This window comes from Chrysemys picta, chromosome 1 (assembly GCF_011386835.1).
Source record: "Chrysemys picta bellii isolate R12L10 chromosome 1, ASM1138683v2, whole genome shotgun sequence".
Classification (NCBI taxonomy): Eukaryota; Metazoa; Chordata; order Testudines; family Emydidae; genus Chrysemys; species Chrysemys picta.
The window spans coordinates 259,818,177-259,834,114 of NC_088791.1; the positions used below are offsets into that span (position 1 = coordinate 259,818,177).

The 15,938-nt window shown below is 46.5% G+C and overlaps 2 protein-coding genes across 5 annotated transcripts in view; one reads left to right on the forward strand and one right to left on the reverse strand.

Moving 5' to 3' along the window:
- The window catches only part of GPR180 (G protein-coupled receptor 180), a 28,758-nt gene extending 17,874 nt beyond the window's left edge, over nucleotides 1–10,884 (reverse strand). For 2 of the 3 annotated variants that reach the window (XM_008179420.4, XM_024100114.3), the window contains exons 1-3: nucleotides 10,559–10,884; nucleotides 5,900–6,058; nucleotides 893–1,093 (exon numbers count right to left, since the gene is read on the reverse strand). In XM_008179420.4, the coding sequence (XP_008177642.2) occupies nucleotides 893–1,093; nucleotides 5,900–6,058; nucleotides 10,559–10,844 (646 nt within the window). In that variant the 5' untranslated portion in view covers nucleotides 10,845–10,884. Of the gene's footprint in view, nucleotides 1–892; nucleotides 1,094–3,149; nucleotides 3,235–5,899; nucleotides 6,059–10,558 lie in introns of all 3 variants that reach the window. The other variant, XM_065581059.1, reaches the window with a different exon arrangement.
- Nucleotides 10,885–10,988: 104 nt separating this feature from the next.
- TGDS (TDP-glucose 4,6-dehydratase) overlaps nucleotides 10,989–15,938 on the forward strand; it is a 38,388-nt gene continuing 33,438 nt past the window's right edge. Inside the window, exons 1-3 of one of the 2 annotated variants that reach the window (XM_065581060.1) lie at nucleotides 10,989–11,357; nucleotides 12,053–12,580; nucleotides 13,508–14,147. In XM_065581060.1, coding sequence (XP_065437132.1) covers nucleotides 12,100–12,580; nucleotides 13,508–13,896 — 870 coding nt within the window. In that variant the 5' untranslated portion in view covers nucleotides 10,989–11,357; nucleotides 12,053–12,099 and the 3' untranslated portion in view covers nucleotides 13,897–14,147. Of the gene's footprint in view, nucleotides 11,358–12,052; nucleotides 12,581–13,507; nucleotides 14,148–15,938 lie in introns of those variants that run through there. The other variant, XM_005305009.5, reaches the window with a different exon arrangement.

A 15,938-nucleotide genomic window follows, 5' to 3' on the forward strand; every position in this document is an offset into this window, starting at 1 on the left:
TTAATACACTAAATTCCATACCATATTAGTATTATGAAATTATTAATAGGGTACAATGAAAAAAATCTATATAGAATGATTCTGAGTCCAAGCCCAAAGGTACCCATTATAGAACGTAATGCAACATATTACTGATTTTAGTGCTAGCCTGATGTTTCACTTGTTCCTGCAGTCTACATTGTTGGTGAAAAGTTCAAAACTAAACAAGCAATAAAGCTCCCCAAAATTTTCAAAAAGCTTTAATCTTTATTGTGAACCTGTTAATTCTAGGACAATTCTATCCTTGACACTAAGAGATAAAACCCATAAATGCACCTAAAGAACTAACCTTGTCAAATGAATAAAGTATATGGTGAATTAGATTATCAGGATTGTTAAATATGGAACAAATGAGAATGTAACAAATGAAGTACTCTCTTAAAGGTATATAACTGACCAAGGCCAATCCCATTTTGGGGAGCTGAGAATTCATGTATGTAAAGCACTTTGAAGATAAACATTAAATAAATCTTTTTTTTTTTACCACTTCTAAAAGGCCCACATTGGATTACAACACAACTACTTTGTAACACAGCAACATAAAACTTCAATATGCTGTAGCAGATCCCAGTTGTATCAAGATAAACAATGGACAAGCTGACTGTTTGAGGTCACCCTTTTAATCTATTTCTCTGATTAGATCAGAGTTGGATAATTAGGTTAAAGATCTAGAAAGGTTCGTGTTAGAAAAATTCATCAGGATTACCTACTCTCTGAGGAAGTATTGTCCTAAAAGTGAAAGGCTTAGCCATCCATTTCTCCAAATACACACTTTTTTGAACACAGAGAGCACTGATTTATTTGATGATCAGATCCTTATCTTATTGATCTAATTTCAAGAAAAAAATCTTACCCGATTCCCCTGCGCTAAAGTGATCTAATGGATTCCCTTCTGCATCTGGGTTTAGTAACACCATTTCAAATTGAATATCCTCGGATTCAGAATTTTCATAATTCTCCTCGCAGGTAAACTTGTCTACATAAAACACATACCACGCTTCTGGATATGGAATCTGGGTCACTGTCAGATTTTGCTCTGTGAGATTCATAGGCACTTTAAAAAGAAACAAAGAATGAAGTAAGCATTTAATGTACTAACTCTTCTGAGATATAATACACTGTGATGCTTCTCTGGGGAACCCAGGGTTGAGAGGCACCTCGCTACTACCTGCCCTTAGCATGAGGAAGCTTTCTCTGTGTCTACCAAGGGTCAGCTCCCCAACTCTACTGACATTGGGCAACACAGGCACTCCCCTTAAAGTTTTGCAGGCCCTGATGTGGTTAGCAATTTGCACATTCCAACCCTTGAACTGTCTAAGCAAGGGGTTCTCAAACTGGGGATCAGGACCCCTCAGGGGATCACAAGGTTATTACATGGAGGTCATGAGCTGTCAGCCTCCACCCCAAACCCCGCTTTTCCTCCAGCATTTATAATAGTGTTAAATATATAAAAAAAGTATTTTTAATTTATAAGGGGGGGTTGCACACAGAGGCTTGCTATGTGAAAGGGGACACCAATACAAAAGTTTGAGAACCACTGCTCTAAGCATCTCCATGGAGTGTCCAGCCTCTAGTCCACTGGATGCTCACAGTGTTCAGAGATTTACTGTTTCCAAAGAAACAATACATCCCAGCTTGCCAGTTCCACCTCAGATCACTGCTTTGCTTAACGCACAGCACTAAGTTATGTTTATATGAAATTAAGTATAAACTTTTATTTAACAAACCCTGGAAATTCAAGTAATAATAATTATTATTGGAGACAAATGGTTATATATAAAATAAAATCAAACATGCATTCTAGAGCCTACATTTAATTAATAAGATACTTTCACATCTTGCATTGTATTGCTCAACAAAAAACCTTGCAGTGCTTTACAGCCAGACTGGCTGTTACCCTTATTTCATGAGATGGACACAGTCAGTTTGCCTCCTACCTGAAGAATTCAGTGAGTCTCTTTGCATTTCCAGATATATCAGACCAATCCTTTGTCTTTACTCATGAACAGGACACTCCCCTGCTGTTTGTTTCTTCCTCTATAGTTTCTTTTTATTTTCTCTCTCTCTCTCTCCCCCCTCCTTCTCTCAGATTTCACAATCTCTTAATTTGCACCTGGTTTAGTATGCAAATATACAAACGGCCAGACAGGAAGATAAGCATTTGTTATCTCCTGTCTGAAGAGAACATTTCCAAGAGATGTCATCTTCTGGTGACCTCCTTAACTCCAAGACCTTAAGGACATAAATTTCAGTATAGATACATAGCTCTTTAAATATTATCTGTACATACATTTTGCAATTATGATGACAACCAGTGGGCAACTGGCTCTCGGTATATACCTTACATGCCAACTCTCTGGGAACTATTATGCAGCGGAGCCCTGTACAACCCTAAACACTTTTGTCCCCTTCGCCATTTGGCACTAAGGAGTTCCCGCGTCATGTACCTATTTAATTCTAGAGCATCAATCATATTTCTATACACTATAACTGAACTCCAAAAATGAACAGTCTCTACTTTGAAGCATACTATAAAACTGTATGAAGAAAGACTCTGGGCTAAATCTTCATTTTTGCTGAGTTTAAACTTGATGCAATTTAGGAAGTGTTTGGAGCATACACTCTCATCCATCTTTCAGCCTCTCTAATCTTGGGCTGGCTGGGGGATGAAAAAAGCCCTTGACAGTACTCTATCCACAGCCAGTGGCTGTAAATTCTGAAGATCTAGTGCAGTACTGTCTACTTTGGCACCTCCTTCCCTTTCTCCTATGCTAAGGAAGGAGTGGGTTTCACTCAGCAGGTGGAACTGGGTCTGAGGAATGAGACCATTTTCTCCAAAAATGTAGCTGCTTTCAAACTGCACTACACTTAAAAAAAGATACATAAGAGATTAGGAAGCACAGTTTGGTCCTGAACCATTACATCTGAAAAGAACAGTGGCAGCAGTGTCAATGATCATGAGAACTTTCTGAGTCACAAGTCTTTAGATTACTGTACTGTAATAGAAAGCTGTTGTGATACCACTGAGCAACTTCTTGGTAGTTTTCTGGTATTTTTAAGTTATTTAGAAGAACTATACAATATGCCTCTTGTGAAAAAGTTATATATACCTGGTATTCATCTTTGTGGGGTTTCCTGCAGATTCTGTTGAATGCAACTTGTAGATGGGCTGGAGTTTGGGGTGGGGAAGCAAAACTAAAAGGGAACAGAGAAAAATGGAAATAGGGGCAACTAGAGCATTACTGAGTTACCTGTGTAAGTCATGAATGAAAAGTCATGTGCCTATGCTGACTCTGTCCCCTAAAAGGGACTTACCTTATGTAGCTAACATTTCAGTTAATAATCATAGCCACATTGAAGCAATATTTTCATTAACTGCTCCTAAACAGCCTCTTTGTGTTGTACATGCAATTGTTTTTATCCATCTATTTCTTTTCCTTGACAAGAATGGTGTGACTGGGTACAAAGGGGGAGAAAAAAAATCACTTGTGTTGAGAGTTTTACTGGTCTCTGACAGAAATACAGATTATTGTTGAAATAGAAGGTTCTTGTTCTACACTTGAATTATTTTTGTAGGATCTCTTTTCAAGCGTTCAGTGCTACAAAGCAATTAGTATTTGTTCTCTGAAGCTATTTTGGAGACAAACTAGCAATGAAACGATGACTAAACAACTAGCAATGTGGGGTGAAATCCCTATTATCGATTAAAAAGGCAATGACTAGATGGAAAAGGAGAAATGAAAGAAGTGACAAATTTATAAACTAATTAAGATTATAGAGGACACGCAAGTACCTTTCTACCCTTTCACAAAATACAAAGAGAGCAGTCCAAGTTGGAAGACAAGCAAACTTGCGAATTAAAAATAAATAAATCTTAAATTACATAAAAATCCCCTGTAGTACACACTGCCCCAGGATATTTGAGACAAACAACTTAGAGAGTCTAATTCCCTTTATGAAACCCACTATGAATAGCTGTAATTAAATTACTGTACCTGGGATATAGTTTAAAGGCCTATTTTCCCTTCTCCTTCAAGGCTTAAATTGATCAACAGTTGGATTCAGGAAGAAACACATTCCAGGTTCCATTGAACCAACCAGCACTGAGTACCACGGGGGACCATATACTGAACTAACACCACCACATGTAATAAATGCAATTTGTGTCGTGTAGCTCTTTTAAGCATGTATTATTCTAGTGTTATCCATGTCCCATCAACCAAGCATAGGTAATGGTAACAGCTGATACAAAGGCAACTGTTTTCAGAACACGGTAGCCTTAGAAGCAGCACCACAGTCAGATTGTGTTAAGGTTCTATTCTGACCACATGCTAAGAGGTCACTTATTTACCCTATAGATTGTGGTCTCTTGGTTGCCTAAGGGAAACATATGAAAATAGAGCTGCATTCACGTAAGATACTGATGAATGAAGTCTCTAATATCTGCTTAATTTGAAAAGGAAATTTTATGCTTGCTTCAATTAGAATGTCTAATGTTATACTCAATAAATGGTACAAAATAATGCTTTTAGTATCTGTATCTTTCAATTAAATAATTAATCAGAGCTATTGAACGTTCTATTGTTTGGCCATTCTACCATTTACACTTTTTTTACTTAGATCAGTACACAAATTAACAATTATCTTGATTAACACTTCTTTGAAACTGAATTTTATGAGGGTCTTCAATGTTTTGTACATCAAAGGCTGACAGATTCATGCTTCCATAAAAGTGACACTGGCCTTTTAATTTTGTTTTCCTGTCTTTGAACAATGCCGTTTTCTACAGGGATAGGGGAAAAGAACCTCTTAACAAAATTGAATTATTCTTCTAGAAACAAAACACAACACAGCATGCATATTCTATGCTGGTATAATTATCAGCTTAAATATTAACAACACTTGAATTAGAGATTCAATGATGAATAGTTAACTTCAGAATTAAATGGTAAAAGGAAATTAATATTAAACAAACTTTGTGGAATGAGACAGCACAATTCAGTCTTGAATTAATTTTAGAGAGATGTAACTTACAAAAGGGCATGAGAAATGGTAAAATTATTGTACGAGGAGGTGTGAAAGAAAATATGGAGGGGGGGAGTTCAGATAAAATCTTACTCTTATGGATGCCTTACTCTCTAACAACACATTATACTCACCTTACAAACAAGTTCTTACTATGACTGAAACCTCTTAACATTTCTTAAATGTATTTATAATTAGTGAAGTCTATTGCAATTATTTGTTTATAAAACCTGTTTTCTCCTGTTCCAACAAAGAGACTAACACCCCCCCCCCCACACACACACACACCCAACTGCATTTGAAGAACTAATTCCTGCCCTCACCCCCAGATCCATTTTATTCTGCAAACTGGCTTGGAGACTACACTTTGTTAAGGTCTTCTGTTAAGATTTTCTGCACACTCAATAACAATCTTATACTATCGTGAAATGGGAATAATCTCCAGGCTGAGCCCACATATGGAAAATTTCAGCCAAATACTAGTATTTTTCACAATTCTAAGCAAATGAAAGCATTGGGTTATAATGAGACTTGATATAAAATTACCTACCTTAAAATGTTTCACTACTTGGTTTGTCAAGGAATATTAGTATCCCAGCTGTTTAACGAGACATCATTTGTAAAATAAAAAATCCTCCAAAAAAGACACAAGCAAACCAACTACATCTCTTTGTAATTAAACAAAAAAATACTGAAGGGACCATTCTGGTTCAACTTAAGTTGATAACAAAAACCTTACTGATTTCAATGAGACCTTTTAAGTGTATGTGTTTCGGATAAATTCACGAACGCTGACTTCAAGGTAAAAAAAAAAAAAAAAAAAGAATAAACTCACCTGTCAGCTGAGCTTTGGACAGTTTCTCTCCACAGCTGTGATCTTGGGTGCTGTCCTGCAGCTTTAGCCATTCCTGTGCTTGAAAAAGGTGAAGTCTGGCCTCTTTTTCAACAGCTGCTGCTACATTGTTGATTCTGATATACAGAACAGCATGGTCACCTTGATATTTAAAAAAATAAAATCAACTACATGTCTTATGCGGATCACACAGATAAAACTGGAAGAGTACCTAGACAGCTATAGCAGTCCCTTTTTAATGCATGTCACAGATCCAGATGGACCACTCTTGGTCACTCTCCAGACTATTGTAAGGGGGTTCACTTCATTGGGCCATGTGTGCTTTAGGTCACCAGAGCATAAGCATGGTCCAGTCACTGCCCCTGGTCTCGAATCCCTAGTCATACTCTTGAGGGGCAGTTCCTATATCACACCCTCTCCAGAGAGCGGAGACCTCACAGTCCAACTACCCAGCCCCTAGGACCAGTATTGACCCCTCAGTCTCCCTTGTAGCTTCTCTCCCAGAACAAGGAGTAATGGTCTCAAGTTGCAGTGGGGGAGGTTTAGGTTGGATATTAGGAAAACCTTTTTCACTAGGCGGGTGGTGAAGCACTGGAATGGGTTACCTAGGCAGGTGGTGGAATCTCCTTCCTTAGAGGTTTTTAAGGTCAGGCTTGACAAAGCCCTGGGTGGAATGATTTAGTTGGGAATTGATCCTGCTTTGAGCAGCAGGTTGGACTAGATGACCTCCTGTGGTCCCTTCCAACCTTGATATTCTATGATTCTATGATTAAGCTGGAGGAAGTGATTTCCTCTAGCTCCAGCCAACCTTCTTAGCATACCGACTGACTAGTCATACAGTCATTGAGGTTAACTAGGGACTGGGAGTCGCACACTTTGTACTATCTGTAGGTCAAGCTTACTGTACACACCAGGAGTGGAATGCATGCATCCCTGTATTCCATCCCTCCACATGCTTCCTGTGTGCTATCCTCCCATTCCTAGGGTTACCATACGTCCGGTTTTTCCCCGGACATGTTCGGCTTTTTGGTAATCAAACCCCCGTCCGGGGGGAACTGCCAAAAAGCCGAACATGTCCGGGAAAATACCGGCCGGGCACTTCCCCTCCCGCGGCTGCTCTGCTCCTCCGCTGACTCTTCGGCTCTGGTTAAGAGCGGAGCTGCCCGAGCGCTACCAGCTTCGGGCAGCCCCTTTGCCTCCGGACCCTGAGCCGCCGGCCGGGCACTTCCCCTCCCGGGCTCCAGCTGCTCTGCTCCGGTGGTGCAGGGTCCGGAGGCAAGGGGGCTGCCCGAAGCCAGAACGCTCGGGCAGCTCGGCTCTTAAACAGAGCCAAAGAGTCAGGGGAGGAGCAGAGCAGCCGGAGCCCGGGAGGGGAAGTGCCCAGCCGGGGGCGCAGGGTCCAGAGGCAAGGGGGCTGCCCGAAGCCCGAGCGCTACCGGTTTCACGGTTTGCCGGGCAGCCTCCAGACCCTGCGCCCCCGGCTGGGTGCTTCCCCTCCCGGGCTCCAGCTGTGCTGGGGAAGCGCCGGCCGGGGGTGCAGGGTCTGGGGGCTGCCCGGCAAACCGTGAAGCTGGTAGCACTCGGGCAGCCCTTTTCATGTGGCTGGGAGGGAGGAGGGCGAGTTAGGGCGGGGACTTTGGGGAAGGGGTGGGGTTGGGGTGGGGCCGGGGGTGGGAAAGGGGCGGGGGCAGGGCCCCGTGGAGTGTCCTCTTTTTTTATTTTTTAAATATTGTAACCCTACCCATTCCCCTTTGTTTCAGGGGCACCCTGCAACTCTCTCGCATCTCCCTCCTGAGCAGGTTTCAGTGTGCCCTCCAATCTCACCTCCTCCCATACCAGGATGGATCCCCATTCTCCTATCCCTTACCCCACACCCAGCAGCTCTGAGTGCACCCCAATTTCCACTTCCCCATGACCTCCATACCCCTCACAGGAAGAGACTCTCTGTAACCCCCATTCCCCCTCCTACACCAGGGGCTGTGTGCATGCCTCCCTGGCCACTCCCCCGCAACTCTTCTTTCTGTCTGAGTGCTAAGTTATCCAGCGTGTCAACATGTTGCACTCTATTGGGAGGATAGGCAGAGACAAGATGGGGTACTGTTATGCGGGAAGGTGTTAAAGGGTGCCATCAACCTGTTGTTTGTTTTACTGCCAACTGCAGAGGTGTTTGAGGTGGTGGCTGTGCTAAAGAGCTGGCAGGGAAATTGGAGGGAGTAATGGCCATTGATGCCTAGAACATTCCCTGAAATTTTGGAACTAATTGCGAGTGGTGTTTGAAAGTTATTACATTAGACAGACAGACAGGCTGTCAAATTGAATACAAAACCTTTGCAAGCCCAGCCAACTACTCTGCATTGAACACCATTCTCATGATCTTAACTTGCACAAAATCCTAACTCTGACCTCAGTAACATAAACATACATTTATGTTATACTTTAAACAACTAAAAAAAAAAAAAAGCCTTTCAGATCATTGTCTCCCCCTCTCCTCCCAATTTACATCTGTCCAAGGTCCATGAATTGTTCTATTCAGTTTTGTACTAGTGACTGGTTAAAGATCCTTTGGGCTAGAAAGAACAGATTCCAAGCTTCCCTATGGAATGTAGCACTTGATTCTAAATCTGGAAGGGCTTGAGATACTAACCTTTAAAATCACGATTATTTTATCGTCTGCTGTACAGCAGAACTGATGAAAACTAAGATACTTAAATAGAAATAGAAATAAATACAAAACAGCACCATTTTTTTAAAAAAAGAACTTCTAGAAGTTAGTCAGTAACATGGGGTGCGTGTAGATATACACGGCAAATATGTGGCCTGGTGAAAAAGTTGTATTTGTTTGAGGATAACTTGCATCACTCAATATTTCATCACTTGTGAATAAATCAGATATCCCCAACTCATGCCAGTAAATCCATTTATTCCACACCATCATGTGGTCTTTACATTAAATATAATACATACCCCCATTCTTAAAAAAAAAAAATTCTTAGAATCGAGAATTCTAGTCAGAGTAAGTCAAAACAATACAAATGGCAAAGATATAAATGTCTTCAAACTTATGTTGGCATTATTTTGCTTTTAAACTCTAAAGACTCCCACCTCTTTTCCACCTCTTGTGTATTATCTCTTACACTCGTATCTAATTGGCACTAATCCGGCAACCGGCTCTGAGCAAGTGGACTCCCATTGACTTCAATGGGGCTCTGCACATGAGCAGGGGTTCACCACAGAGTCAGTTGCAGGATAGTGGTCTCACGTGGTATAACTTGGTGACAGGGATAGTGACTTAGATATCTGTAAAGCACTATGCATGTCTATTGTGCAGGCTAATAATTCTTCATCTGCATAATTAGACCTTTCATACACATGTCCCAATAAAAGACATAAAATTGTTTTATAACATTATTATTAATAACTGATAACCTGTACAGAGGTGTTTGCAGAAGAGGCATTTTCTGGGAAACATCCTGACATGTTAAGGGCACGTACATATAGTAAGTGGAGAAAGCTACAAGGCTCCTTGAAACTTTCTGATTAAGTATCATTCTAGTTACTATTTAGTGATTTAACATATAATCTGAGTTATTATTAAAATTAAGCAAACATAATGCAAAATACCTTCAAGATAATTAAAAAAAAAGTATTATTACATGGCAACTCTTTTGTAGCCAAAGCTCATAAAGCGCTTGGCTCTGCCACTGGCTTGCTATGTGGCTTTGGACAAGTCGCTACCCCTCAGTGCGTCCCACTTTCCCCATCTGTAAAATGGATAGTGATAGTGATAGCCTGTGAAAAGTCACTGAGGCAGACTGATAACAGTATCTAATTCTTAATGTGCTTTCATCACTATATAATCTATTAGGATATTCGGGCACTGGCAGAGGTAAATTAGATTACTGAAAGGCCTCTTCAGGTATGGGTCCACTGACACCAAAAACCCTTGCCATCTCACTCAGGCTTACAGGATTCTGGCTAAGGGGCTGTTTAATTGTGGTGTAGACATTTGGGCTCAAGCTCTAGGGCCTGCAAGGTGGGAGGATCCCAGAGTTCCGGCTGCAGCCCAAGCCCAAACATCTATACTGCAATTAAACAGTTCCTTAGCCAGAGTCAGCAGGTTTTTAAATTACAGTGTAGACATACCCTGAGTGGTTTACCTCCAAGGCCTGGTCTATACCTAAAACTTAGGTTGATCTAGCTACACTACTCGGAGCTATTAAAAATGTCATGCCCTGTGCAACATAGTTACCTCGACTTAACCCACACTGTCAACCCAGTCTGGTCAATGGAAGAATATTTCCTTTGATCCAGCTGCTGCATCTCAAAGGGGGGCAAGGGTTAACTACAGCGATGAAACCCCCTTTCCCCGGCTGTGGGGAGAGCGCCCACGCTCGGGCTGCAGCCACTGTAGCGCGGACATTCCCTAGTCGCCCTTCCAAACCTGTTGCAGGCCCCCTCCGGCTCCTGGCAGGCTCCGGGCACGTGTGTGCGCCCGGCTCCACCCGCGGGCAGCCCTGGGCTCGGGGACACCAGGCAGGGCTCGCCACCCAGCCCAGCTATGGTGACAGGGGCGGGGCCTCCACACACGGGTTGCGGAGCCGCCGGCTCCCACCCGCGCCCGGAGCGGCGGCGGGCACCTACCGTGGAACTGGAACCGCGCCGCCGGCTGCGCCCCGCCCCCCGCGCTGGAGAAGCGGCCCCGCAGCGTCTTCCCCTGGGCGCCCCGCAGCCACCAGCGGCTGCTGCCCACGGCCAGGCACAGCAGCCACAGCAGCCGCCCCATCCCCGGTGCAGCGGCACGGGTCCCCCGCCACCTCTGTGTCACGTGACAGTCCCCCGCAGCACAGCTGGAGCCGGCGGAGGGAGAACCAATAGGAACAGAGTACAAGCCACGAGGCGGAGCCAGCGTCTGCCTCGCCTCCACCATTGTTATTCCCCCCTCCCTCCTGCAGCGAGAGCCCGAGACTCGGCCCGTCGCCAGGCCGCTACGTGTCCGTTGCTTAGCTTGGACATAAGGCGGCCAACCGTCGTGAAACCGTATTTTACGGCTGCCATGGAGGGGGCGGGTGAGAGGGTGGGCATGTTTCGGGGGACCCCGCAGCGTCTGTCCGCTCTCTGCTGGGGGGCTGCCCCTGCCCAATCCATGGACCCGCGCCGCCGCTTGCGCACTCCTCCACCCGCGCGCTCCCGACGTGAACGCGGAAGAGGGCAGTAGGATAGGGTATCACTGTGCACGCGCGGGGAAAGAGGGACCGCTTCGCCCATGCGCAGTGGCGGAAAAGGGGGCGGTGAGACACAACGCCGGGAAGTGACGGCAGGGGGGCGAGCAGCAATAGTGCCGTAAAGCGCGGATGATGTCGGGCGCTGGGGGTCCTGGGGCTGCTGTGGGGCCTTCGGGCTTTGCCAAGCGGCTGCTGGTGACGGGCGGCGCCGGGTTCATGTGAGTAACGGGCGCGGGGGGCGGGGTCTGAGCCGCGAGCCGTCTCCCAGCGGCGGCAGTAGCGGCGCTTGGGAGTGGGGCGGGGTGAGGCTCTCCCGCTGTCCCGCCGCATCCCCTTGCAGCGGCTGGGGACCCCCTCGCTGTCTGTGCGGCCGTCCGGACCCCCGCTTGGCGGGGAGCGAGCGCAGCCCCTGCTTCTCCGGGACAGCCGGGGGCCGGGAGGGGGGTTCCTCCCCTGCCTGCTCCTGCCCTGAGCGCTGGAGTCCCGTGTTGACAGGCCCGGGGCAGGTAACCGCAGGCTTAGGCAGTTCGCACCAGCACAGCGCTAAAAGCCGCTTCAGAGACTGTGCCTGCGGCTGAGCCCTAGCCTACCCTACGAGTTTAGGTCGAATTTAGCAGTGTTAAATCGAAGTAAGCCTGGACACGTCCACACGACGAAGCCCTTTCTTTTGACTTAAAGGGCCCTTTAAACCGGTTTCTTTACTCCACCTCCGATGAGGGGATTAGTGCTAAAATCGGCCTTTCCGGGTCAGATTTGGGGTAGTGTGGATGGAATTCACCGTTATTGGCCTCCGGGAGCTATCCCACAGTGCTTCATTGTGACCGCTCTGGACAGCGTTCTCAACTCAGATGCACTGACCAGGTAGCCAGGAAAAGACCCGCGAACTTTTGAATTTCATTTCCTGTTTGCCCAGCGTGGAGAGCACAGGTGACCACGCAGAGCTCATCAGCACAGGTAACCATGATGGAGTCCCAGGATCGCAAAAGAGCTCCAGCATGGACCGAACGGGAGGTACGGGATCTGCTCACCATATGGGGAGACGAATCAGTGCTAGCTGAACTCCGTAGCAGTAAACGAAATGGCAAAATATTAGAAAAAGTCTCAAAGGCCATGAAGGATAGAGGCCATAACAGGGACGCACAGCCGCAAACATGCCGCTTCTACGCAGAGCTGCATGCCATTCTAGGGGGTGCAGCCACCACTACCCCAACCGTGTGCTTTGACTCCATCAATGGAGAATCATGCAACAGGGAAACAGGTTCGGGGTACGTGGAAGATGATGGTGATGATGAAGACAATGAAGATAGCTCCCAGCAAGGAAGCGGAGAAACCGGTTTCCCCAACAGCCAGGGTATGTTTATCACCCTGGACCTGGAACCAGTAACCCCCGAACTCACCCAAGGCGTGCTCCCAGACCCTGAGGGCACACAAGGGACCTCTGGTGAGTGTACCTTTGTAAATATTACACATGGTTTAAAAGCAAGCGTGTTTAATGATTAATTTGCCCTGGCAATTGCGGCCAGTACAGCTACTGGAAAAGTCTGTTAACGTGTATGGGGATGGAGCGGAAATCCTCCAGGGGCATCTCCAGAAAGCTCTCCTTCACGTACTCCCAAAGCTTTTGCAAAAGGATTCTGGGGAGGGCTGCCTTATCCCGTCCGCCATGGTAGGACACTTTTCCACGCCAGGGCAGTAGCACGTAGTCTGGAATCATTGCATAACAAAGCATGGCAGTGTATGGTCCCAGTGTTTGCTGGCATGCAGACAACATCCATTCCTTATCTCTCTTTGTTATCCTCAGGAGAGTGATATCATTCACGGTCACCTGGTTGAAATGGGGTGATTTTATTAAGGGGACATTCAGAGATGCCCGTTCCTGCTCAGCTGAACAGAAATGTTCCCCGCTGTTAGCCACGCGGTGGGGGTGAGGGGTAAAGTGATCATCCCAGAGCATTGGGTGTGTGTGTGAGGGGCGGGGATAGTTGGGTTTGTGCTGCATGTTAACCCGGAAACCGCAACCCCTCCTTTTACATTGCAAACCCATTTTAAATGGCCAACCCAAAGGGTCCTTGGTATGGGAAATGAGGGCGCTGCTGTTTGAAACCATTCCCACATGTTATGAAGGTTAAAAAAGCCAAAAGACTGTGGCTTACCATGGCTGCCTGCAAGCCGAATTCTGTTGCCTGGCACTGCGTGAGTGATCTCTCACACCAAACCGGCAGGCCCTCAATATAAGAGGAAAAATGCGACCTTGTAACGAAAGCACATGTGCTGTGTAATGTGAACAGCAAAATTTAATGTGAAAGAGTGTACCCATTGTTCTCTAAAATGTGTCTTTTTTAACCACCTCTCCCTTCTCCTCCACCAGCTGCAAATGTTTCTCCTTCACAGAGGCTAGTGAAGATTAGAAGGAGAAAACGGTGGACTCGGGATGATATGTTCTCGGAGCTCCAGATGTCCTCCCACGCTTACAGAGCACAGCAGAATGCGTGGAGGCAGTCAATGTCAGAGTGCAAAAAAGCACAATATGAACGAGAGGAGAGGTGGCGGGCTGAATCGCGGGTTGAAGAGAGTGGTGGGCTGAAGAGGATAGGTGGCGTCAGCTTGCTGACAGAAGGCATGAGTCGATGCTCCGGCTGCTGGAGCATCAAACTGATATGCTCCAGTGTATGGTTGAGCTGCAGGAAAGGCAGCAGGAGCAGAGACTGCCGCTACAGCCCCTGTGTAACCAACAGTCCTCCTCCCCAAGTTCCATAGCCTCCTCACCCAGATGCCCAACAATGCGGTGGGGGGCCTCCGGCCACCCAGCCACTCCACCCCAGATGATTGCCCAAGCATCAGAAGGCTGGCTTCAATAAGAGTTAAAGTTTTAAACTACAGTGTGTCCTTGTCCTTCCCTCCTCCCCCACCCCACCCGGCGCTTCCCTCCTCCCCTACCCCTCCCGGGCTACCTTGGCAGTTATCCCCCTAATTGTGTGATGAATTAATAAAGAATGCATGAATGTGAAGTAACAATGGCTTTATTGTCTCTGCAAGCGGTGCTTGAAGGGGGGAGGGGAGGGTGGTTAGCTTACAGGGAAGTAGAGTGAACTGGGGGTGGAAGGGATCATCAAGGAGAAACAAACAGAAGTTTCACACCGTAGCTTGGCCAGTCACAAAACTTGTTTTCAAAGCTTCTCTGATGCGTACCACGCCTTACTGTACTCTTCTAACCACCCTGGTGTCTGGCTGCGCGTAATCAGCGGCCAGGCGATTTGTCTCAACCTCCCACCCCGCCATAAATGTCTCCCCCTTACTCTCACAGATATTGTGGGCGCACAGCAAGCAGCAATAACAATTGGAATATTGGCTTCGCTGAGGTCTATCCGAGTCAGTAAACTGCGCCAGCGCGCTTTTAAACGTCCAAATGCACATTCCACCACCATTCGGCACTTGCTCAGCTTATAATTGAACAGGTCCTGACTCCTGTCCAGGCTGCCTGTGTACGGCTTCATGAGCCATGGCATTAAGGGGTAGGCTGGGTCCCCAGGGATAACGATAGGCATTTCAACATCCCCAACGGTTATTTTCTGGTCCGGGAAGAAAGTCCCTTCCTCCAGCTTTCGAAACAGACCAGAGTTCCGGAAGACGTGAGCATCATGTACCTTTCCCGGCCATCCCACGTTGATGTTAGTGAAACGTTCCTTGTGATCCACCAGGGCTTGCAGCAGCATTGAAAAGTACCCTTTGTGGTTTATGTACTCGGTGGCTTGGTGCTCCGGTGACAAGATAGGGATATGGGTTCCGTCTATCGCCCCACCACAGTTTGGGAATCCCATTGCAGCAAAGCCATCCACTATGACCTGCACGTTGCCCAGAGTCACTACCCTTGATATCAGCAGGTCTTTGATTGCGTTGGCTACTTGGATCACAGCAGCCCCCACAGTAGATTTGCCCACTCCAAATTGATTCCCGACTGACCGGTAGCTGTCTGGAGTTGCAAGCTTCCACAGGGCTATTGCCACTCACTTCTCAACTGTGAGGGCTGCTCTCATCCTGGTATTCTGGCGCTTTAGGGCAGGGGAAAGCAAGTCACAAAGTTCCATGAAAGTGCCCTTACGCATGCGAAAGTTTTGCAGCCACTGGGAATCGTCCCACACCTGCAACACAATGCGGTCCCACCAGTCTGTGCTTGTTTCCCGGGCCCAGAATCGGCGTTCCACGCCATGAACCTGCCCCAGTAACACCGTGATTTGCACATTGCTGGGGCCTGTACTTTGTGAGAGGTTTATGTCCATGACAATTTCCTCATCACTCTCGTCGCCGCGCTGCAATCGCCTCCTCGCCTGGTTTTGCTTTGGCATGTTCTGGCTCTGCATATACTCCAGGACAATGTGTGTGGTGTTCATAGTGCTCATAATTGCCGCGGTGATCTGAGCGGGCTCCGTGATCCCAGTGCTATGGCATCTGGGCTGAAAAAAGGCGCGAAACTGTTGTCTGACAGAGGGAGGAAGGGGTGAGTGACGACATGGCTTACAGGTACAGGGAATTAAAATCAACAAAGGTGGCTGTGCATCGGAGAAACACAAACAACTGTCACACAGAATGGCCCCCCCCCAAGATTGAACTCAAAACCCTGGGTTTAGCAGGCCGTTGATTTCACGGAGGCAGGGGGAAGCAAATGAATACAGAGCAAATCTGGTCCATCTATTTTTTACATCTTAAGGTGGCAGCAGACGGTGCAGCATGACTGATAGCCATCGGCATCTTCTGGGTGCTTGGCAGAAAATGATGTACTACGACTGCTAGCCATCATCGTC